General features: G+C 44.0%; 1 protein-coding gene across 1 annotated transcript in view; it reads left to right on the top strand.

The window, feature by feature from the left end:
• Positions 1 to 26,065, top strand: part of OSBPL8 (oxysterol binding protein like 8) — a 3,324,100-nt gene that overhangs the window by 1,807,057 nt on the left and 1,490,978 nt on the right. Inside the window, exon 17 of the mRNA XM_044087980.1 lies at positions 17,628 to 17,725. Within this exon, the coding sequence (XP_043943915.1) occupies positions 17,628 to 17,725 (98 nt within the window). The remainder of the gene's footprint in view (positions 1 to 17,627; positions 17,726 to 26,065) is intronic.

Raw genomic sequence — 26,065 nt, 5'->3', positions numbered from 1 at the left:
AAACAATAGAAAATATAAATAAAGGAAAAACAAAATCTGGAAAAACACTAACAATATATATTATCTGCAGCAATAATAGTAAATTTGAGAAGAACTAAAACGTTTAATGAAAAATTTACTCTCTTGAATTTAATGAAAAACAATGAAATTGGAGAATTGCTAATAGTCGTACTAATTCCCAAGCTTTAAGTTTGATATTTGGCTTAGGATTAAATCTGGGAATTAGTTTAAAGGCATTGTAATGTTTAATAGATGTTTTAACAAATTCAGACTAGTTTATTGTGGTTAGAGAATTCCCTTTAGTCGTAATACATGGTGGAAAAGATAAGTGATTTAAAGTTAATATTCTGTAGAGCGAAGTGCAGAATGGGAAAGGCTTAGACAGAGATTGTAATTCTAGTAGTACTGTTTGGATTTTAGTTTGCTCAGTTTACGCAAGGTTTCTAGTAAAGCTGCAGTTCCAAAAGATATACAGAATATCTGCATTTGGTGAGCCAGTTGCAGTACAGTTACTGGAAAAGGAAGGATTGGAATGGGAAACATTAACAGGTGTATGATGGACATTGTTGTTAGTCATGAGCTGAGTATAATAGAATTTTTAAAAGGAATATGATTAATATTGAGAGCTCTAAACTGTTTTGGAAGATCTTTATAGCAGTGAATCCCAGTTTTGTCAAAAGGAATCAAATAAATACACAAATGCCATAGACATAGCCAACTTGCTGGCAGATTCAGCGAAAACTTCACTCCACTGCCCCCCCCCCAAATAAATCAGAACATCCCCAATACCTCCCCCCTCCCCTTATCTGTAGGGAACAGGCCATCACTGCCTTCTCCAAGGCAAAAAGTACAGCCTCCATGTGACCCAATAACATCCCAGGCTGCATTCTACATGAACTCAGGCAGGAACTTGCAGCACCATTAGGCGCCCTATTTTACCAAAGCCTGAGTACCACCTTCGTCCCAGCTGAGTGGAGGACGGCCACTGTCATCCCTTTGCACAAAGGTGGAGCATCCACCGATACAGGAAATTATAGACCCATCAGCCTAACTAGTTTGATCTGCAGGGCTATGCAATGGATTATCATGGACCTCATTAACAAGGACATTGGCAACCTCCAAACACTCGATCCCATCCAGTTTGGCTTCGTCAAGGGGAGGTCATGTCTGTTAAATCTGGTCGACTACTTTGAGACAGTCACCAAAGCCATGAACGAGGGGAAGACAGTGCACACCACCTATCTTGACCTGGCCAAAGCCTTCAACACATTTACCCACTCAGGCATAATAGATAAACTCTCTCAACTAGGAATCAATTTGTATGTTACCAGATAGGTAGCAAACTGCCTCAGTGATAAAACCCACCTAGTCAAAATAGGGGAAGCCACCTCAAGTAGTAGACCCGTAACAAGCAGCGTACACCAGGGATTGGTATTGGGGCCTCTGTTGTTTGGGATATACTTTTCTGAGGTGCAGGTCAAAACCAATGGATATGGCTGACCAAGTTAGCAGATGATTGCAAACTGGGCGTTGTCATCAATTCCTCTAGTGACATGGACAACCCTCCAAGAGGGTATTACCCAAACAAATGACTGGTGCCAGAAACATGGCCTCAAGCTGAATTCCAAAAAATGCATCATCATCCCCTTTGGGGGGAGTGATGTCCCCACAAATTATCACATTAATAACAGCATTCTAAGCATGCAATCAGTTGTGAGGGATTTCGGCATCCAGGTTGATAGCAACTTGACTTTTGACCACCATGTTGCTTCTGTTGTATGGAAAGCTTTCTACATGGCCCACCTTATAAGTAAGGGTATCTCATCCAGGTAAAAGAAGGTCATAATATCCCTGTATTCTTCCCTTATAAGGCCTGTTATTGAGTACAGCGCCCCTTTTGGCATGTACCTCGCAAAACACATGCAGCAGCTGGAGAGACCACAGAGGTTCCTCACCAGGAGAATCTAGATACTCAAACGTTTGTCCTACACTGACAGGCTAAAAGCCCTCTCTCTACTCAGTATTAATACAGACTCCTCAGAGGTGACCTCTGTCTGCCATACAAAGCAATCTTGGATCCTGGCTTGATGGGACTGCTGCATATCTGCAAGTCAAGGTGCAGTCGAGTAACCCACACGCGCAATCTCAACCTGGTCTGTGACATAATAGGACTTGTTGGCAGGACCGATTTGTGTCCCAGAGACTCCCCCATCTATGGAATAGACTCCCTCTCCAAGTCGAGCAGAGTACCTCATTATCCCTTTTAAATGCAACCTGGATAACTGGATGGGAAACAGAAAATACATCCCTGGGATTCCATCTGTGTCCCTGCTGGACTGGGGCATCGGGTACTGACTTGACCAAACATGGGTTAAACTCTTGACTAGGCTTATAAGGGCCTCGGGGCCAATAGCCTAGTAACTTCCTATGATCCTAAATAAGCATCTTGGAATTTATTAAGTACAAAGGTTTTTGTTGCTGAATAGGTAGATTTTGAGGTATTATTTGGTAGTAATAGTTGATTTTAGTTTGTTCTTTTTTAATTGTTTTAAAGTGTTGTATATTATGCTAAGGGTGGAAAGGTATCTTTTGGGACATTTAAATGGTGTAGAAGGTCTACAGTTAATTGGTTTCACTGTCAATAAAGTCCCAGAATAGGCAATGTTTTAATAACAAAAAATAAATTTGTTGGGTAGTTATTTATTAAAATATTAAGGTTGTTATGAATAGGTTAAAACGAGGAAGCAACGTTTTACAGATGCAATACATTTATTAATCTTTGAAAGTGATCAATGTCCTTTTTCAGAGTTTTGTCAGTTTGTGTTTCTTGTATCATTTGGGATGTAGAAAAGCAATGGGCATATACATTACAGTTATATGGCTTTATTCCAAATATTTAGCCAAGCTATGCTCCAGTGATTACTACTTGTTTAATGTTGATATCCTTTAGGAAACTGGAAGCTCTTGTGATTAGATACGTATAAAAATCTGGAAGGCTTATGCCTCCTTGTATTTTGGGATATATCAATTTATTGTATGATATTCCAGTGAATTTAGGATGCCAAATGAATTTGGCAAGTTGAGCATGAATAAAATTGAATAACATTTTAAGTATTGGATGAATTGTAAATGTAATAAGGAATAAAATCCCTGGAAGAATATTTAGTTTTATAACTGCAACTTTGGACAAGAACAAGAAGTGCAAAAGTTCTCATCTTTTGATATCTGATGTAATGTGAAACTATGTTTTGTATATATTGTTTTGATAGCTGAATGCAGGAGAAGAAAGATATTCCTAAATATTTTGCAAAGTGTTTGATGCAGAGACCTCTAAGACTTGAAGAATCAGTGGAGTAATTGCTTGATAATTTTTTGTAGGTTTAATTTATAATTAGCAAAGTATGAACATTTTTAGATAGCATCAAGGATTTTGGGAATGTCAGTGTTTGGGTAACTCAGGTAAATGTTAACATCAGCGAATGCTGTGAATGGGATTTTAAAGTTATAGTGTTTGGGGGTATAAAAGATAGTTAACCGAGTTAGAGAGAGAAGTAAGACTCCTATAGAAATATTAAATAGGTAGGGAGAAAGAGGGCACCCTTAAACACCAGTTTTGAGGAAAACCGAAGAAGAAATTTATCAGTTTAGTTGAAGGGTTAAATAAAGAGTCTCTGTATACTAGATAAATTCAGGGCGCATCCAAATTTAGTTAAGACTGTAAAGAGAAAGATATTTATTGTATCAAAAGCTTTGGAAGAGTCTAGAGATAAAGCATAGATTGCATTATAAGTGGTTTTGCAAAGATGGGAGATGGTCTCGTATGTAACCGCTTGGTCTGATGTTTGTCTTGTTTGGAAACAGCCAGAGTGAAAAGGAGAAATTATAGTAGACACGACAGGATGTTAAGTTGTCCCATCTCACCTTCGTTCTTGCTGTTTGGGTTCGGAGCCGATCCTCGGCTCCGACTCTGCCTACTTCTATAGCTCGAGCGCTATTTACTGGCTCGAGACTAACCCTTATCCCAGAATGCCCAGTGTCAGCTACCCAGATCTCGTTTGCCGCTTCAGCTGCGAGGTTGCTTTGTTATTGGCTCAGGCTTAGTATAGTTTTTTTATGATTATAATTGTTGTTTATTCTTAAAATTTGTCAAGTTTTTGTCTAGATAAGACTCCCCTGAATTTGTCACCTCAGATACAGACCTGGATGAATTGGAAGGGTCCCCCAGGTCCCCCTCTGAATATGTTTCCTTTTCTGACATCCTTGAAATGCTTAGGCAGAGGGGTGGCTGGTCTTCCCTAGCCCCTACCAAGGACGAGTCTGTATACCTGGAGGCATTCAGTTCCCGACCCTCCACCTCCTGGGTGTCTCCACCTTTCGATCCACTCATGTCTGTAGTGGCTCGAAAGACTTGGTCAGCTCCAGATTCTGTGGAACCTACTCCAAGACCAAATAAGTTCATAACAGCCCCCCAGGACAAACTATTTCTCTCTAAAGGATGTGCCAGTTGATGCCATGGTGGTAGCAGCAGCCACCAAGAAAGAGTTAGCAGAAACTTCTTTGTCTGTCCATCCACCAAACAAAGAGTCTAGAATGATGGACAGATATGGGAAGCAAATGTTTTCCTCAGCGACCTTCTCAATGAGGTCCCTGAATTATCTCTGTCATTTTACACGACTTTAAAGGGATCTCCTAAAAGAATTTGGAGATACCCTACAAAATCCTACACCTAAGGGAGTATCAGCCAAAATAGCTTCCCAGCTTGCGACTCTTAATTCTATAGTCAACTCCTCCATAAGACTGATTTCCTATGCAGCCGATGGAGCCAGCAGAGCTGCAGGTACAGGAGTGGCTCTCAGGAGACATGCTTGGCTGCAGCTGTGTCAATTTGCAGAACCCTTTCGGGCATCCTTCACAAATACTCCCTTTGATGGCTCCTCGCTTTTTGGGCCTCAGGTGAAAGACACACTTACCAGGTGCGAGCAGGAAGGCAAGACTCCCTCTGCCGTGGGAGTCTGTTTTTCCACTCCTAACAGACCTTATCCCAAAGGTCAGAAGGGTGGAAAGATGTGGTTTCGGAAGTCCCAGGGACCCTTGCCTGACACGTGGTGATTTTTCCCCCAGGGGCAGAGGGGGGAAACAACAACAATGGCAGACGCCACCCTCATGGCAGAGGGCGACCGCAAAATCAGGGTGACAGAGAAAATTTCTCTGCCACACCCTTCCAGCATCCCTAACGGGTTGCCCAACTGCTCACCTCTGGAGGCAGTCGGGGGTAGACTTTCCCTATACTCAAAAGCCTGGCAAAAATATAACAAGGGACAAATGGGTACTATCTATCATATCTGGAGGTTACAAAATCCCCTTTCATCAACCCCCTCTAAAGTCAAAAAAGTCCATTCCAGATGTCCCACCCAATCTAAGGGATCAAGCAGTTATTCAAGTTTCAAAACTGCTAGAAAAAAGAGCCATTCAGGAAGTCCCCTCAGACCAACTAGGATCCGGAACTTACTCAAGATTCTTTTTAGTACCAAAAAAGACAGGGGACTGGAGACCAATACTGAATCTCAGCAGATTGAACAAATCTGTACAAAAAGAAAAGTTCCGGAAGGTAACACTGCAGTCCATTCTCCCCTTTCTGGGTCAGGACAACTGGATGTGCTCCATAGATCTTCAGGATGCGTACTACCATATCAAAATGGACAGACGCTCCAGGAGATTTCTTCGCTTCCAGGTAGGGGCCAGTCATGATCAGTTCAGAGCTCTGCCCTTTGGTGTCACCACAGCCCCCAGGGTGTTCACCAAATGTATAGCAGTAGTCACGGCTCACCTGAGACATCAAGGATTCCAGGTGTTTCCCTATCTAGACGACTGGCTCCTAACTGCTACCACCAGGCATCAACTCTTAGAGGCACGGGATTATACAATATCAACCTGCACCCAACTAGGTATTACAGTAAATTTAGAAAAATCTGTCTTGTTGCCCTGTCAGTCTGTTACATATATAGGAGCAATATTAAACACAAAACAGATGTTTGCAAGGTTACTTGAGGAAAGAGTTTTCTCTATTTGCCAACAAGTGTCATTTCTAATGCAGAGCAGAAAGGTCCAAGTCAGACATGTCCTGCAAGTTCTAGGTTCCATGGCAGCTGCCATTCTTCTTGTACCATTAGCGCGTTACCACATGAAAGTCCTTCAGTGGCTTCTCTTCACGCAGTGGTCCTTCAAGGAACTACCCATTTCTCACATGATCCTGATTACAGAAACATGCAAAAGATACCTCTCTTGGTGGATGGTCCCCGTACTGGTGACTCAGGGCAGACCTTTCATTCGACCGCCTCCGGTAGCCACAGTGACCACGGACACCTCCCTGATAGGGTGGGGGGGGCATTATCTAGGCAGGACAGTCCAAGGCATGTGGCAACCTCACGAGTACCATCTGCATATCAATGTCGTAGAGATGAGAGCGGTGCTCCTAGCGTTGCAAGCTCTTCAAGACTCTCTTTCTTCTGGAACTATTGCGATCCAAACAGACAACATGTCAGTTGTGTGGTACATCAACAAGCAGGGTGGGACCAGGTCCTACCCCTTGTGTCGAGAAGCCCTCAGGCTATGGCAATGGGCGATTTCCTCCCAACGTTTTCTGACAGCAACGCACATCCCTGGGAAATCCAGCATAATAGCAGACAGGCTCAACAGGGCTATCCTCATGCCTCACGAGTGGTCTCTGAATCAGGAAGTTGCAGACCGTATCTTCCACAAATAGGGCCAGCCTAGCTGCAATCTATTTGCCACCCCCCTCAACAACAAATGCAGCAGCTATTTCTCCCTGCTTCCTCCTCCAGGTCAAACTCCCAGGGACACTCTAGTCCATGATTGGCCTCAGGGACTCCTTTATGCATTTCCCCCTTTTCCCCTAATTCCAAGACTCATACAGAAAGCAAAATCGTTGGGTTGCAAAATGATCCTCATTGCCCCCTATTGGCCTCGACGGATATGGTTTCTGTTCCTGCACCTTCACCTTCTAGACCAGCCTTGGGTTCTGGACCCATTGCCAGATCTGTTGATTCATCAGTCAGGCGGGTTACACCAATCCCTTCATACTCTCAAGCTCACAACCTGGTTTCTCCACTTCTTACCTTAACTAGGCTTCCAAGTATCTTCCCAGCAGTTAGCGATATTGTTGTATCTTCCCACAAGTCAACTACGAGAAAGACTTATGCTAGCAAATGGAAAAGATTTTCTTACTGAGCAGAATCTAGAAACCTAGACCCCTTTTCAGCCCCAGTCCATCAAATTCTAGAATTTCTAGCAGAGCTTTTTAAGTCGGGTGCGGCTACTGCTACCATCAGGGTACAACTGGCAGCCATATTTAATTTTCATATTGGAATTCTTAATTCTAGCATAATGTCTCATAATCTCTGCAAAGCCTTTATCAGAGGAACATCTCTTCTTAGACCCCCCAGTGAGGGATCTACCTCCTCCTTGAGATCTCAGTTTAGTTTTGACTTCTTTGATTCTGCCTCCCTTTGAACCAGCAGGTTCATGTCCCTTAAAATTTCTTTCTTGGAAAACACTTTTTCTGTTTGCCGTTACCTCAGCTAGATGTGTTTCAGAACTCCAAGCACTCTGTGTTCGTCCTCCATATATGGTGTTTCACAAACATAGAGTTTCTCTGAGAACCAACCCATCCTTCAAACCAAAAGTCTATTCAGAAAACAATTTAAATCAATCCATCAGTCTCCCCGTCTTCTTTCCCAATTATAGCAACAAGGCAGAATATGGTCTTCACCAACTGGATGTGCACAGACAATTACGTTTTTACCTCCATAGGACCAAAGAGCTAAGAAAGCCAGACCAATTATTTCTCTCCTATGCTCACAATAAGCAATGTCTTCCAGTTTCTAAGGTGACCTTATCCAAATGGTTATCTGACACCATTACTTTTATTTATCAGTTAAGGCATAAACATCTACCAGCAAAACCGAAAGGTTATTCTACTAGAGCACTGGCCATGTCTGTAGCCTTTCAGTCTAACTTGCCCATAGACTCAATTTGTGCAGCTGCCACTTGGACAAACCCTCATACCTTTATCTCTCATTACAAAGTGGATGTGGTCTCCTGGAGTAGGGCTTCCTTTGGTTCCACTGTTCTGAAGAGTCTGTTCCAATGAGCCACCCGGGGTCTTTAGGTGCTCGGGACGCTGTCCCAAACAGCAAGAATGAAAGCAAGATGGGACAACTTAACATAAAGAAGTTATGTACCTACCATAACGTTCCATGTTAGTTGTCCTTCATCTCGCCTTCCTTCTTGTGTCCCCCCTCCTTCCCCCTTCCTGGAGAATTGAGAGGATTTCACTATGGTTTCACTGGCTGATTTCTTTTTTCTTGGTTCACATGCCAGATAATTTTATGACAGTTTACTCTGATCTGTTATTTTGGTAAATCAGTTTTAGGTTACTGGTTACTTTGTATGTCTAGTGTGAGCGATCACAAATGAGATCTGGGTAGCTGACGCTGGGCATTCTGGGATAAGGGTTAACCTCGAGCCAGTAAATAGCTCTCGAGCTATAGAAGTAGGCCGAGTCGGAGCCGAGGATTGGCTCCGAACCCAAACAGCAAGAAGGAAGGCGAGATGAAGGACAACTAACATGGAACGTTATGGTAGGTACATAACTTCTTTTTTCAATCTATTGGCAAAAATAGAAGTGTGTATTTTGAGATCTAATAGATCTGCAATTACTGATTTTGCAGAATGTTTCCATTGACACTTGTATAGTTAAAGACCTGAAGTAAAATATTTAGCAGGGGATGTAAAACCAACTGGGCCTGGTGCAGATCCATTCTTTAGGCTCTTAATAACTTGTTTTATTTCTAATGTTTGAATGGGTTCAGAGAGCATTTCTTTATATTGTGGGGGTTTATGGGTAAATTTTAATTGATGTAGGCATGTGTTTAACTCTTATGTATAAATGTAGTCGGTGCAGATTCATATAAATTCCAGTAAAAATCTTCAAATATAGACATCGTTTCAGAGATAGAATGGTAGAAGGTAATTCCCTCTTGTATTTCCTGTATAAAAGGAGTAGTTTTTTTTTTTTTTATTGTTTAAAATTAGTTTGGCATGGAGTTTGAGGGCGTATGTGACCATTTTGAATATCTGGCTAAAGTATAGATGTTAAGTTGTCAATCTCGCCTTCATTCTTGCTGGATGGGTTCGGAGCTGACCTCGGCTCCGACTCGGCCACTCTAAAGCTCGAGAGTTGGTTCCACCGGCTCGAGGCTCCCCTTATATCCCACAATGCTAGGCGGTATTACCTCAGATCTCGTTTGCCGCTACAGCGATCGAGGTGTGTTGTTTCTACCGGCTTTAGGTCAGTTCATTAGATCAGTCTAATAGTAGTTAATTTAAACCCCTTTAACTTACTTTTTTTCTCATTATTCCCTTAGTTTAGTGGATTTTGATCCTTTTCTACCCTTTTATCCACCCTTTTTACCCCAAGAACTTATAAGTTCTTTCCTTAGGCCTTCGGCCCTTCCATCCCTAATAGTGGAGTGTATGTGCTTTTTGTAGGGATATATAAAAACTAAACTAACTAAACTTATTAGTTTTAACTTAGTTTAAACTTTACTTACTGATAGTGTAATCGGTGTGTTTGTGTTTTTGTGTGGTGGTTACACATTTCTGTTCCTTGAAAATGTCCAAGGATTCAAAGGTCTCAGGCTTCAAGAAGTGTGACTCGTGCTGTCAGAAAATGTCTCTGACAGACGGTCACACTTCTTGTTTACTGCCTGGGACCTTTACACCTGCAGGACTCTTGTGCTGTATGCCATGGCTTTAGCCCTAGAGTCCTGCAGGAAAGAAAAAATAAACTTATATTAAGAGGTTTGCTTAAGCCTGAGGGTTCCCTTACTGTTACTTCGGGCAAACCCTCTAAGGCTTCTAGGTCCTCGACTCCAGCTTCTGAGTCGAGGCCTAAGGCTTCTAAACCTCCTGCTACATCGGTTCCGGCTGGAGCCGATGAGTCTCAGACTGCAGCTTCTGTGGTTTCCTCGGCTCCGGCTGGAGCCGAGGCATTGGAAATTCCTGTGTCTGCTCCGATCAGACCATCGGAGCCGACATCTAGAAAGAGGTCTAGGTCACTGTCCCTTGGCTCCGTTCATTCGGCTCCAGCATCTCCCTTGCTGTCTGAACGGAGCCATAGATCTCACTCCTCTAGGTCATCGAGGCTTTCGGACCATGACCTTCAGAGGGTAGTGAGTCGACTTCTTAAGTCCGAGGCACTGGCCCAAATGCTTCAGAGCCCGACTCATCAGTCGATGCTTGACCCTGTTCCTCAAAATGTTCCTCCTCCGACTCTTTTGAGCTCGGAGCCGGGGCGTTTCGGAACCGAGACTGTGGTAGCGTCGGAGCCGATACAAATGTCTTCGGCTCCGTCGTCGGCTCCGATTTCTTCCTTGGAAGAATCTCGGCGCCGGACTTCCCTCGTCGGCTCGAGGGTGAGTGGCATCGGACCCTTGTCCGACCCGCTCTCCCTCTCGGTGCCTCGGCGCTGGTGAGTTCGGCTCCGACATCGACCTCGAGCCATCACTGTCGGTGCCGAGGGGTTCTCAGCTCCTCGGGCGGGGATCTCTGGCTCTGCCTGACAGGGGTGCGTTCGAGGTCATGCGGAGTGTGTTGGAACCTGGTTCAACTCCACAGTCGGCTCCGTCAGCCCCTCCCTCTATGTGCCTCAGGTTATGTCTACTCACTCCCTCATCCCAGACCGCAGAGAGCCAGCTCCTCAAGAATCCCCTGTGGGGATCTCATCCTCTTCGAGGCCTCTCCTGAATTGGCAGGAGCCCCTAGGAAGAGAAAGTGTAAGAGGAAACACATAGACTCACCTGAGTCTGTCACCTCTGACACAGATTTAGAGGATTCGAGGGTTCCCCGTTCCCCTTCTGAAGATGTGTCCTTTGCAGACATTCTAGAAATCCTGAAACAGAGGGGAAATTGGCCAGCCCTCAACCCTTCGGAGGATGAATCTGTGTATCTTGAGGCGTTTGGCTCTCGCCCTTCCACCTCCTGGGTGTTCATCCCCTTTGACCCCCTCATGCAGGTGGTAGCAAAAAAGGCTTGGACGGCTCCTGATTCAGTGGACCCCACCCCCAGGAGACCTTCAAAGTTTATCACGGCACCAGCAGATAAACAATTTCTGACCAAGGGAGTTTCTGTGGATGCTATGGTGGTAGCTGCTGCCACTAAGAAGGAACTAGCTGATCCTTCGGTGCCTGTCCATCCTCCTAACAAGGAATCTAGGTCTATGGACAGGTACGGGAAGCGGATGTTTTCGTCAGCGACCTTTGCTATGCGTTCGCTGAACTACCTATGCCATTTCACTCGTCTTCAAAGAGATTTGATCAAGGAAGCGAGTGACATGTTGAAGGATCCTACAGCTGCGGGTTTTCAGGACAAGATGAACACTCAGGAATTATATAGCTAACTCCTCCATGCGCCTCCTTTCATATGCGGCTGATGGAGCGAGCAGAGCCGCAGGGACAGGTGTGGCCTTACGCCGGCATGCCTGGATGTGGCTATGCAACTTTGCGGACCCCTTTAAAACGTCTTTCACTAATTCCTCGTTTGATGGATCATCTCTCTTTGGTCCTCAAGTGAAAGAAACCTTGACTAGGTGCGAGACGGATGGCAAGACTATTTCTGCCGTCGGAGTCCATTTTTCTACTCCTTCTAGGCCTTACCCCAAAGGCCAGAAAAGTGGGAAAATGTGGTTCCGTAAACAATCTCAAGGGACTTTGCCTGACGACAGAGTCGGTTCTCCGCCAGAGGCAGAGGGGGGAACAATAATGGTAGACGTCGCCCTAGAGGCAGGGGGGGTCCGCAAAACCAGGGCAATCGAGAAACCTTCTCCGATAAGCCTTTTCAGCATCCCTGAGGTGTTGCCCGACTGTCCACCTTCGGGGGCAGTCGGGGAAGATTGTCACTGTACCCAGAAGCCTGGCTATCCCTAACTCAAGACAAATGGGTACAGTCCATCATTTCGAAGGCTATTCCATTCCGTTCTTCGTTCCAAATCAATCAAAAAAATCCCTTCCAGGTGTTCCACCCGCTCAAAGGGATCAAGCAGCGTTGGAAATTTCAAAGTTGCTTGCAAAAAGAGCCATTCAGCCAGTACCAGCAGACCAGCAAGGACCCGGAATCTACTCCAAATTCTTTTTGGTTCCAAAGAAAACAGGGGACTGGAGACCCATTTTGGATCTCAGTATCTTGAACAAGTCGGTCAAGAAAACAAGATTTCGGATGGTCACGCTACAATCCATTCTTCCCCTTTTGGGAAAGGAAAACTGGATGTGCTCTATAGACCTCCAGGATGCGTACTATCATATAAAAATGAACAGACGCTCCAGGAGATTTCTCCGCTTCAGGCTGGGAACCAGTCACTTTCAATTCAGAGCCCTGCCCTTTGGTCTCACCACTGCCCCGGTGTTTACCAAATGCATGGCAGTGGTAGCTTCTCACCTGAGACGTCAAGGATTCCAGGTGTTTCCATATTTGGACGACTGGCCCCTCACAGCTCCTACCAAGCATCTTCTGTTAATGGCCAGAGACTACACCTTTCGCATTTGTCAAAAGTTAGGCATCTCAATAAATTGCGAAAAGTCTGTTTTGTCACCTTGTCGTGCTATTACCTTCATAGGCGCAAATCTAGACACAGTCAACATGTCTGCAAGACTAACAGACCAAAGAATAGCAGACATACGCAAACTGGTCTCCTTTCTCTTCCACAGCAACAGAGTCAAAGTAAGGTTAGTTCTGAAAGTACTAGGGATTATGGCGGCTGCTATCCCTCTACTTCTATTAGCCAGATTCCATATGAGAATCCTTCAATGGATGCTCTTCACACAATGGTCGTACCAGGAACTTCCGATGTCCCACACCATTATGATTACGCAAGCATGCAAGAATCATCTTCTTTGGTGGATTTCTTCCCCTCAGCTCTTCCTGGGAAGACCCTTTGTTCCTCCCCCTCCGGTTGCTACTCTGACAACGGACGCCTCCCTGATCGGGTGGGGGGGGCATTATCAGGGCAGAACAGTCCAGGGCATATGGCAACCAGACGAATGCCACTTGCATATAAATGTTCTAGAAATGAGAGCAGTGTTTTTAGCGTTGCAAGCCCTTCAAGACTCTCTTCCCATGGGAGCGATAGCAATCCAGACGGACAATATGTCTGTAGTGTGGTATATCAACAAACAAGGCGGAACCAGGTCCTATCCCCTATGTCGAGAAGCACTCAGACTGTGGCAATGGGCGATTTCTTCTCAGCGGTTTCTGATAGCAGCATATCCCGGGAAGTCCAATCTAATCGGACAAATTGAGCAGAGCTATACTCATGCCTCACGAGTGGTCTCTGAAAGATTCTATTCTGGAGAAAATTTTTCTCAAGTGGGGTCAGCCTTGCTGCGACCTTTTTGCTACTCCCCAAAACAGCAAGTGCAGAGATTATTTCACCCTATTCCCGTTACCAGGCCAGCCCAGCAGAGACGCTCTAGTCCAGGTTTGGCCCGGGGACTTCTGTATGCATTTCCTCCCTTCCCACTAATCTCTCAAGTGATACAGAAAGCTATCGCTCAGAAGGCCTCTTTGATCCTCATTGCTCCTTACTGGCCTCGACAGGTTTGGTTCCCCTTTCTACATCATTTTCTGTTGGAGCAACCTTGGCATCTGGACCTAGTTCCAGATCTTTTGATCCATCAATCGGGTCAATTACATCGCTCCCTCCCCTCTCTGAACCTCACTGCTTGGTTCCTCCAATTCCAACCTTAGCCAGGCTTCCTCAAATATCTCACTCTGTTCGAGATATTTTGATAGCTTCCCATAAATCTTCCACTCGGAAGATTTATCTTAGTAAGTGGAAACGTTTTGCCTATTGGGCTCAAGGAAGGGACATAGATCCTTTCACTGCTTCCATCCAAATAGTCCTTGAGTTTCTAGCTGAACTCTTCCATGCAGGTTCATCTCCTTCTACTCTTAAAGTTCAATTGGCAGCTATTTCTAACTTTCATGTGGGCATCTCAGATTCTGCCATCATGTCTCACAAGCTTTGCAAAGCTTTTTTGAAGGGAGTTTTTCTTCTCAGACCTCCTATAAGAAATCCTCCTCCTTCTTGGGACCTTAATTTAGTTCTCACATCTTTGATTCTTCCCCCGTTCGAACCTGCAGCTTCCTGTTCATTGAAATTGCTATCCTGGAAGACTCTCTTTCTGGTAGCCATTACTTCAGCTAGAAGGGTCTCAGAACTTCATGCACTCAGCCCACCGTATCTATTGTTTCATAAAGACAGAGTGTCCTTACGAACCAATCCATCCTTCTTACCTAAAGTGGCCTCTGTGTCTAACCTAAATCAAAGCATTGACCTCCCTGTGTTTTTTCCTAACTTTTCTAACAGGTCTGAACAAAAATTGCATTGGCTAGATGTTCATCGTCAGTTAAGGTATTATTTGGATAGAACCAAACAGATCAGGAAAACTGACCAATTGTTTGTCTCTTATGCAGAAGGCAGAAAGGGACTTCCAGTTTCGAAGGTTTCACTCTCCAGATGGCTAACATCTCTGATTTCCTTTGCTTATGAAATTAGACACCAAAAGCTGCCTAACAAACCTAAGGCTCACTCCACCAGAGCTTTGGCTACTTCTATAGCCTTCCAAGACAGGCTGCCTATTGACACCATTTGTGCAGCGGCTACTTGGGCTACTCCTCACACTTTCATTTCTCATTACAAGTTGGATTTAGCTTCTAGACATAGAGCTAACTTTGGTTCCACTGTTCTCAAGAGTCTGTTCCGATAGGCCACCGGGACAAGGTGCTAGGGACGGTCCCATCCAGCAAGAATGAAGGTGAGATTGACAACTTAACATATAGAAGGTATGTTCTTACCATAACGTTCCATGTTAGTTGTCTTCTTCTCGCCTTCTTTCTTGCGTCCCACCCTCCTTCCCCCTAGCCTGGACAGACCTAGAGGAGTTTGATTGTGACCTCTCTTTCTACCACCTCTATTGTAGATAGGTATATGCTATTCTGTGCATATATTCCTTCTTCAGGTTTTCAGGTCACCTTCTTCCCTTCCTTTTATAGAGGTGGGTTTTTCCCTTTCCAGTGGTTCTGGAGTTATTTTTGGCTGGGCATAGCTTACAAACGAGATCTGAGGTAATACCGCCTAGCATTGTGGGATATAAGGGGAGCCTCGAGCCGGTGGAACCAACTCTCGAGCTTTTAGAGTGGCCGAGTCGGAGCCGAGGTCGGCTCTGAACCCATCCAGCAAGAAAGAAGGCGAGAAGAAGACAACTAACATGGAACGTTATGGTAAGAACATAACTTCTATTTTTCATACCAAGTTAGTTGTGAGGAATAGAGAAGGATGAGATCCTTGTTGAGCTTTTTTTATTTGGAGTTTAGTTCCAGGGTCGAAATGTTGGGCTAAGCTTTTTTCCAGAAGCTGTAATTTAAGTTTGATGCACGTTTCTTTTGTTTTTTTTTTTTTTTTTTAAATAAGTGGCTTTACTAATTAAAAGGCCACATAATTGAGCTTTAAATGCAGCCCATAGTGGATAAGTTATTAATAGAATCACTGCGAAAGATTTTTACCTCTTGTACTAATTCAAGTTTGTATAATAAAAGGGAGTTCCAGTTATTTAAAGAGGATGGGGTTTTTGTAGATACAGAAAGGTTTACTGTAATCTGGATTTTAGTATGGTCCCTGTGGTATGGATTTCTGTTAAGCATTTATAGTTACATTTCTGAGTAGAATAGAATAGATGATATAAGAAAAAAAGTCAGTATGATTTACTACAGGCTGAGCAGAAAATGAACTTCTTGTCCGAGGGAGCAGCACATCTTATTAGACTGGCAAGCTGAAAACACATCTTATTAGACTGCAAGCTGAAATTCAGTTTGGAGATCTAAAATGCTTGTAAAATATTAGGGTTAGTATTTAGGTATGAACTAGATGTATTTGATTTTGGGTCATTTACTGTGTTCTATTCTCCCCCTCTAACACATAAGTGATCTTTGAATTTTCTAAGAATGCTTGTAATTTGAGACTTAAAGGTGTAGCTGTTGAGTGAAAAAAACAAAAAGTTTAAAAAAGAGTTTAGAAAGGTTTAGAAAAATAGTTATTTCTAAATCTAATATAGCACTATCTACCAAATGAGTCATAGTTGGAGTCAGTAATGGTACCTGGTAAAGAATTCTTGACTAAAATTGAAACTCCAGATTTTCCGAAGCTAGTTCCAGTAAACACAGTGTCCACATTTTATGCAGTAAGACATTCTGATTCTATAGTGGGTAGGATTCCTGAAAAAAGACATTAACAGCAGATTTTTGGTTGTTTTTTTTTTAATATATTTATTTATTTATTTATTTATTTATTTTTACAAATGTGAAAAAGGATAACATTTGGGAGTTTGAATATATCCATTAGATAGCCTCAAACTTTAAAGGAAAATACTTGACTGATGATTGAAATAGCAAGGTCATATGCTATGTATGTAAGGGTTGCAGTGATCCGTATATCTGGCTGGCTTGATTTCATGCAGTTATTATCTCGTATAGAGTACAGTGAAATAAACTGGGACTAGTTCTTCTCAAATTACCTATAGGCCTAACCCTATTACTCCTGAAATGAAAAGAAAGAAAACAAAATCACAAGATAAAATATGAATATTTTGAAAGTTGTAAAAACAATACTCATCTCTGAGAGAAGTATTATCTAGGTGACATATTTTAAAAACTGTTACCATTCAAAGTTCATAAGACGTCAACCCCCAGGAAATGCTTAACTAGTATACACATATCACGCCATAAATAACTCTAGTAGCTTCAAGACAAATTCATAAATAAGTTTTTTCAAACATACTGATCCTTAGTCATAGAACGTTTTTGTTAAGTAGAATTCTGATATGGATTCAGTTGCCTTTTAAATGAAATGGGTCATAGTTCACCAAATCTGTGAATGAAAAGGTGATTAGACTTTCCTTTTTAGAAGTAGAAAATCAAGAAAAAGCTACTGTTAATTAAGTTGAATTAAATGTTTATTCTCCAGTTAACTCGAAACAAGAAATAGTGGCAGCTGTTCTCCACTTGAGACAAAGTATGCAAGAAGGAAATTGAGAAGTTAAATCGGGTCAAATGTTGTGAGTTCTTCCTGTGTTGCTAAATAATCCATACTTCAGCATGGTACTCTTTTTTTTAATTATGCCTGCCCAGGTTTTTTTTTTAATTATGCCTGGATATGTATCAATGTATACATATTTTTACTTCAAGCTATGTCCTTTCAAGGCTCAGACTCCCCCCTCTTAGTTAGCATGAAAGCTCTGAAGAGATTATGCTCAAACCAGTGTTTTTAGGCAAATCCGCTCAACGGTTTGAGTGTATGGAGGGTGCTTTGAAGTTTTGTAAGCTGGTCGACTGTTAATATCCTTGGTAGAATATAACCCATACAGCTAAGGCTACAGCAGCAGTGATCATTCAAACATCTACTGTTATGGTAAGTTTACTTACACAACTGTACTTATTGTTTTATTTTTCTGTAAATAGCTGATAGCAATTTGACGTGCATCTTTGTTTACTTTTAGGCATTTTGTATGGCACAATGACTTTAGAACTTGGAGGAGCAGTAACAATTGCTTGTGAGAAAACTGGTTACATCGCTGAGATTGACTTCCGTCTAAAGGTTAGTATAAATTTAAGAAAGAAAAAGGGTAGAAATGTTGAATCATTTATAAAACCTTTTGTTATTTAGAAACTTAAACAGGAAATTGTGTCCTACTATCACTTTCCAGGAAGTGACAGAATTAGTGGATGTTTCAGTATCCTACGGGATTAACTGATAAACTACAAATTATTTGCCCTGCTTCAGATTTTTTGCATTGTTAAATCCCAGTGTACTGCCTTCAATGACTAATAGTGAAGTTTCACATGATGTGTAAATCTGACCCTACCCCCATGTAACAGATTTAGTAGAGCTTGCCCAGTTTGTGTACATAAAATGTGAAGTTGCAGTAAGTCGTCCAGTTATCTAGATTGCATATGATATTCTGAGGTTTCTCTTTCCTCAGACAGCCCTTCGTTTAGGTTAATATTGTAATTTGAAAGAATCATGTTCTGCAGTAATTTCCAGCTTGCAGATTAGTACGATGAGTGATTACATCTTTATTTCCGTTATGTGCAACATATCCTTATTCAGTCTGTCTCAGAGTTATTTGTATGCAAAATATAAGGGCTAAAAACTGTAGTGGGAATGTATCGCTAGGCTTCTTATTTTCTGCAGTTGTAGAGTCACACAGATCAGTAACCTAGTACGTACCTTTGAAACTGTTTGCAACTAACTTCCCTGTTGTGGATCTAGTGGTCTATCACAACTACTGTTTTTCAAGGTAACTGTCAGTTCTGTTTGGATCATATTTTCTTTCTAAACCTACAAACTGAATATTTACCTCCCGGAAACCCCAATCACGGTCCTCCTTTCACTAGCGGTCGGGAATACAATGAATTAAAATTAAGAGGAAGCCTGCCAACAACTTTCTTGCTGAACCTACAAACTAAATATTTACCACCCAGAAACCACAATTACAGTCCTCCTTTCACTAGCGGTTGGGAATACAGTGAATTAAAATTAAGAGGAAGCCTGCCAACAACATGTAGCTCCCTTGCTATTCTCTGTCTTCAGTATAAGGGAATACTTGCATACCCAACCTCACAGTTATATGGCTTAGTGTAAGAAATACCGTTTTGTAAAGCACATCGCCTGGGTCGGCAGCTGTAGCTACTTCTCTTCCTTTACCTCTGCACACTCCTCTTGTACCAGGTCTTAACCGTGTATTTTTCTATCATACCAACAGCTTTATGTTTCCCTCTCCACTTGCTTATTACTGTTACATTATCAAAACGTGTCTACCTTATCCCACAACTGTTTGATACAGTACCAGCGTATGCACAGAACAGAACTGTTAAACTAATTTTTCCCTTCCTAAAAATCAGGCACAAGCAGTGATTGCAGCACTGACTGTTATTGGCTGTAAAGGCTAAATTGTGCTGTGGTGTACTGCAACCAACCTGATTAGTGTAGAATAGCTGATTGCTTCTTCCTGCTGCCACAAACTGACTTGGCTCTGCCCGCTCCATTCACCCTCACTGCACTCGGGTACAGTCCACTCCCCTACCATACCGCCGTATCCCACCCACACCCCATATCCTGCCCTTTATACTTATTAAACAATGCCCCCACGCGCAACTATCCAGTCAGGTCTCTACGCCCCTGTCATACCTACCACTGTTATCACACACTAATACCTCAGCCCTCAACTTCCCACCACCTCCATACATCTCATCTACATCAAAAGTACCCATCAGTACCTCAACCAGGGTAACACTGTAACACATTCTGTCTGCCCTCCTTCTCAATTACCTATCTTAAGACGACAACCGTCTCCTCTACAAATCAGAAAATGCCACCCCTTTATGGCTTGCTTGTCATAACCCTCTTCATTGCTGCACATATTACCTCTTCCCATCAGAGCATTAACCCCATATCACTTAGTCAAGCCCTCACTTATCCAATCCCGCCTACAAGTCATCCACCCTAATCATCACTCCATCTATATATATATATATATATATATATATATATATATATATATATATATATATATATATATATATATATATATATAATTCCACTAACATATATATATATATATATATATATATATATATATATATATATATATAATTCCACTAACATAGATATGGCCACATTCAAAGTCCCTAAGTACCAATGCAAAGTCCACATCTCCCTACAATATGACAAATTTGCATCTAAATATCTGTTGGCTATGATTCGTATAACATCACAACTTGTACTCTGTGGTGACATCCACCCAAACCCTGGCCCCAAAAACAGTCCTAACACCCAACTACCAATACATAGAATAAACTCCCATAGAAAACCAACTGACCTCCTAATTCTTAATATTAACATAAGAAGTATACTTAGCAAGACAGCAAAACTAGATGCTACCCTGTCACTATACTCCCCTGATATAGTTCTCCTCACAGAGACCTGGCTCAAGCCGCAAATTAAAGATACTGAAATACTCCCTGCAGGCTATAACATACTCCAGAAAGACTGTATATCTAAGAAGAGTGGGGGTACTGTCCTACTTTTCAAAAGCAACCTTGCTATTGAATTCATAGACAACCCCCCCCCCCCAGTTTTAATAACGCAGAGACATTATTTGCCAAACTTCAACTTAACTCAAAAAAGCAGCTTAACATCATTGGTGCATATATTCCCCCTGGTAATAACATTATACAGTTGAATCTATTCTCCAATGGGCATCATATACCCTCCCTCAAGAAACAGTCATAAGTGGGTGACTTCAGTATATATAGACTGACTATCCATCAACTCACCCCTCCCCATTAACCAAGTTAACCTGCACGGCTTTACGCAGTTAATCGAGACCCCCACCAGGATAGATAAATCATCCAAAAAAAAAAAAGAGTCCACACTGGATTGGATTCTTACAAATCGTCCTTCCTTATCTCACTAAACAGGCTCCCTACCAGACACCCTTGGCATCCACCTCCACACCTTCCTACTGAGGCACCAAATTAAACCAATTAAAACAACTAACCTCCAACAGATATGTTTTACAAAGAATTTCAAAGTCCAAGATTTCACATTCACACTAACTCACTGCAACTGAAGTCCTCTCTCAAACCTCCCCCTAGATGAAGCTGTAAATTATTTTAACACTAACTTTCTTGGTATTCTTAACACCCTAGCCCCACCCAGAACAGTGAGAACAAAGTCCATTTACACCCCTTGACTCAGTAAAAGTACTTGACAACTCCTAAAACAGAGATAAGGCACGGGACGCCTGGCGTCAAAATAGAACAATCACAAGTAGGCAGAAATACCTTGAGCTAAGAAATCTAGCCAAAAAACAAGTTAGATCTGGCAAAAGACATCACTACTGTGAAATCCCATCTAAACACAAAACTAACCCGCAGAAATTCTGGGCAGCCGTCAATAAAATACTGCAACCTGGAAAAATCAGTACACCACCCCCATATATCAATACTACTATCTCTAATTCTGTCACCCAGTTTAATCAACAATCTGAAGTAGTTGACTTCATTTGATCTTCAACCTGTAGGTTTTGGATTCGAATCGGATCCAACACGCCCGCATTTTCCAGCTACTGATCCGAGCTCCAAGCTCCTCCCCTTACCCATAATGCCCCATGTCTCCTTCCTGTCTACAGATCTCTTTTGCCAGTAGTGAAGCAACACGGGTGGTCTGAGCTGTTAGCATTAGTTGGGTCTTTGTGAGTAAATGTTTTGATAATCTTTTCTCAAATTTCTTTCTTTACCTCCCGCGACAGTCGGTCAAAAAAAAAAAAAAGTTTCTTTTCCGCTCCTTTTTTCTATCGCGTGTGTGTATCGGTGCCTGTTTAGGGATTTTAGAAAATGCACAGTGTGTGATTATAAGCTTTCCTCAGCACATGGCCACACACTGTGTGTGGTGTGTCTAGGAGCAGCACACCTTCAGACCTCCTGTCCTATCTGTGTTGGGTTCAACCCTAGAGCACTGAAAGACAGGAGGGACAAACTAATTCTGAAAGGCTTACTTCCCTTCTCATGGACAGTAGTACTTTTGTCCCCCTCTGGGCGAGCAGCAGCTTCATCTTCCTCCTCCTCCTTACCTCTGGGACTCAAACTCCTGCCAAGAGGTCTGGGGAGGGAGAGAAGGCCAAGAAGGATAAGCTGCAAAAGCAGTCCCCCAACCGCTTGGTTCAGGCAGGTCCACCACCGAAAGTGAGGCCTCCAACCAGGCCTGGGTCTGTTCTGCTACGGTCTCCTAGATTCTCTCCCTGAACCGGAGGAAACACCTTTCTGGTCCACAGTTCGGGCCTCTCCTCACCGGCAATCCAGACCTGTTTTGGTGGCATCTTCTTCCCACTCCACCCGGAGCCTGAGTGAAGCAGAGATGGACAAGATGATGTGGAGATTTATCCACACCCAGATCCAGATGGGGGTCTTGCCTGCACCCTCTCCCTCTGGAGGGAGGAGCTTGCAGCCTTTCTTCTCACCTATAACTCCTTCTCCGATCCGACCTTTGGTTTCAAAGTCCTTGGATCAGAGGGCCCACTGGGTCGAGGGGTTAGCGCCGACGGTTCCATGCACCTTGATGCCGGCCGTTGCCTTGAGCATGTTGGAACCAACTTAGTCTAATCCCAGCTCTCGGAGCTATAGTCTCGGTGTCAGATCCGCGGGGGTGCTGTCAGCTCCGAGCGTTTTGGAGCGCAGTATCCCTTTTGGCATCTTGGCTCCTAAAGCTTCAGCTCTGACTCCCCTGTCTGGTCAGACAAGCACGGCCCCCACCAGTATCTCCCAGGAGGTTTTCTCCCCTTCAGCCTTTGACGTGGTGGAGAGGGTTCTCTCAGTATCGAGACCTTTGACCATCTCTTCCTTAGACTCCGTCCAGACCCCCTCGGCTTTGGGTGCGGTCCCGACAGTCTTACCATCTCAGGGACAGCCCGTGACCGTTCTGCTTCAGGAGACTCCCCCACGGGAACAACAGGAAGTTTGCAAGTCCTCTCCAGACCTACTGAAAAGGTCCCTTGCAAACAGATGTGTAAGAGGAGGCACTTGGTCTCTCCACCAGAGTCCCTCACTGACGAAACTTACTTGGTGGGGGGGGGGTTCCCCAAGGTCACCCCCCCCAAGGATGTGTCCTTTGGAGACATCATGGAACTCCTCTGCCAGAGAAGGGGGGTGATCTGCCCCGAAACTGACCTCGGACGAGTCAGTGTTCCTGGAGGCATTCGGCATGGGCCCATCTACCTCTTGGGTATCCCCTACTGCAGATCCTTTAGTGGACCTTATAACTTCTAGGGCATGGAAGGAACCGGACACCATGGAGCCTATCCCTAAGCACCCTGACAAAGTGTTGAGTCCCTCATCAGACAGGACGTGCTGGAATAAGGAGTCCCCACTGGATGCTATGGTTGTGGCAGCCGCCACCAAGAAGGAGCTTACACAGGAGAGCTCCACAGTTCACTGTCCTGATCAAGAATTAAGGGCAATGGACCATTTTTGGAAGCGGGTGTATACTTCAGTGACCTTCTCGGTAAGGGCGCTAAACTACATGGCATACGTCATTTGATTACAGCGAGACTTGGCCAAGGAAGTCACTGAGTCCACCCAGGATTCTATGTCGGCAGAGGACAAAAAGACGTTCCCCGCTCGAATGGCCACTCTTAAAGCAGTTTCGAATACGTCCATGCTCCTGCACTCCCACGCTACAGAGGGGGCTGCCAGGGTGGCCGGGACAGGCTTTGCCATCAGGCCTGCCTCCGGCTTTGTCGATTCTCGGAACCCTTTAAGGCGTCATTCACAAATGTCCATTACAATGGTTCTTCCCTTTTTGAGAAATCCATTAGTGAGACACTGGTCAAGATTGAGAAGGACGGGAAGACACTGTTTGCTGTCGGGATCCACTTCTCCTCCCCTCAAAATCCTTTTCCAGGAATCAGCGAGGAATGAAAAAGATGTGGTTCCGGAAGTCTGAGGTGTTTTCCCAGGACACTCAGGACTCACCTTCCCCCAGAGGCAGAGGGGTTATGATAGATGCCGCTCTAGAGGCAGAGGGGGTCCTAGAAACTTCAGGTCCTGACAACCCTTCTCGGAGAAACCCAGGCAGCAGCCCTGAATGGTTGCCCAACTGCTCATCTCTGGAGGCATTCAGGTCGCCTGTTGCTACACCCAACGGCATGGGAGTCAGTTACAATAGATTGCTGGGTGTTGCGGATTATATCCAGAGGATATTTCATCCCATTTAAAGAACCACCATGACCGAAGAAACACCTCCCAGATGTCCCACCCGCGCAAAGGGAGGAAGCAGCACTAGAAATAAAAAAGGTGCTGAAGAAACGGGTCATTCAGCCTGCCCCCCCCCCCCCCAAGACCAATCCAGATCAGGCATTTACTCCAGGTTCTTTTTAGTGCCAAAGAAAACGGGGGACCTCAGACCTATCCTGGATCTGTCCACCTTGAACCTGTCGGTAGCCAAAACGAAATTTCGGATGATCACTCTTCTATCCATACTGCCCTATCTGCAGGCAAACGATTGGATGTGCTCGATAGACCTCCAGGATGCATACTATCACATCAAGATGAACAGGCGCTTTCGGAGATTCCTCCGCTTCTGGCTTAGGAGCCAGTCATTATCAGTTCAGAGCCTCTTCCCTTTGGTCTCACCACAGCCCCCAGGGTGTTTACCAAGGTGATGGCGGTAGTAGCGGCTCACCTGAGGCTTCAGGGTATTCAGGTCTTCCCTTACCTGGACGATTGGCTCTTTGCTGCCCCTTCCAAGCATCTACTTTGTCAGACCAGGGACTGCTTTTTTCATCTAGCAAACAAACTGGGCATCACCATCAACCAAAACAAATCTTCACTGGCCCCAGTTCAGATTCTAGACTTCATCGGGGCTTTGTTAAACACCATTTAAATGAGAGTTTTCCTAACTCCGGACAGGATACGCAGTTTAAAAATGCACATCCTCTATGTCCTTCAAGCCCAAGTTCCGACAGCAGAAGCAGTTTTAAGAGCATTGGGGTCTATGGCAGCCATGCTCAACCTGTTACAGTTAGCATGCCTTCATATGCAAATTCTTCAGTTGACTCTCGCGGTTCAGTGGTCCCTGTTAAATCTACCTTTATCTAACCCCATTCGAATCTCCTGAGTGTGCAGGGACTCTCTTCGGTGGTGGATTCAGTCCCTGGACCTGCTGAAGGGACGTCCTTTTCTTCTGTCCTTTCCCAAAACCATGGTGACCACAGATGCCTCCCAACTAGAGTGGGAGGGGCATTGCTCGGGAAGGACAGTCCGAGGCACGTGGTCTCCATCTGAGACCAATTTGCATATCAACTTCCTGAAGATGAGGGTGGTTCTTGCATTGCAGGCACTTCATGCTCATCTTCCTCTAGGAACGATCACAATTCAAACAGACAATATGTCAGTGGTGTAGTATATCAACAAACAAGGGGGAACCAGATTTTATCCCCTCTGTCGTAAAGACATGAGCGTGTGGGAATGGGTGATCTCCACCAGCTGTTTTCTGGTAACAATGCACATTCCGGGATGGTCCAGTATTCTAGCGGAGAGGCTCAGCAGATCTATCCTGATGCCTTAGGAGTGGTCTCTGAATTCTTCAGTCGTGGAACAGATCTTTAAAAAGTGGGGTCATCCTTGCGGCGATCTCTTCACATCTCCTTCCAATGCAAAATGCAGCGAGTTCTTTGCTCTGAAACCCCCTCAGGGGGAAGCCCCCAGAGACGCACTGATTCATGCTTGGCCTCCTGGACTTCTTTATACTTATGCTCCGTTACTCCTCATTTTGAAGTTTCTTCAGAAAGCTCGCAGGCTGGGGAGCACTGTGATTCTCATCACCCCATTCTGGCCTCGCCAAGTTTGGTTCCCCTCCCTATGGTCTCATCTACTAGTTCCACCATGGACATTGGATCTCAGTGTTCTTCGTGTTTCATTGTTTCAGTCAGTACATTTGGGTAATCTGCTGGCAGGTTGCTCTCAGATGGCCTGATTAACAAAGTCTTGGGTCCTGCATCGGTTGCTGTCCCTTCTTCCATGACGTCAAGGGTATAAAACATGCAGCCGACACCATTACATCAGTCTTTCTTGCCGTGCAGTGCCCGAAGCAGAAGCAGTTCGGAAGTGCCGGTCGGCCGACTCCTGAAATTTTCGTTTTCGAGGTTCAGAACCAAAGTCTTCAACTAAAAGCTAAGTACCCCACTGGGGAAACTTTTTCTTGCTCCTTACCGATGTCAGTAAAAGTTAATAATTGTATTATTTGTGGGAAGCAAATACCTCATAAGGATTTTCATTTGTACTGTATTCCTTGCCTAGGTCCTGACCACGACGTACCTTGCTGTCGGCTTTGTGCTTTTTTTAATCAGCGCACTATCAGTCGTCGGTACATTTTTGC

Source organism: Protopterus annectens, chromosome 11.part0 (genome assembly GCF_019279795.1).
Source record: "Protopterus annectens isolate FY-2018-M chromosome 11.part0, PAN1.0, whole genome shotgun sequence".
Classification (NCBI taxonomy): domain Eukaryota; kingdom Metazoa; phylum Chordata; order Ceratodontiformes; family Protopteridae; genus Protopterus; species Protopterus annectens.
The sequence above is the reverse complement of the archived record's forward strand: the minus strand, read 5'-3'. Positions and strand labels throughout refer to the sequence as shown.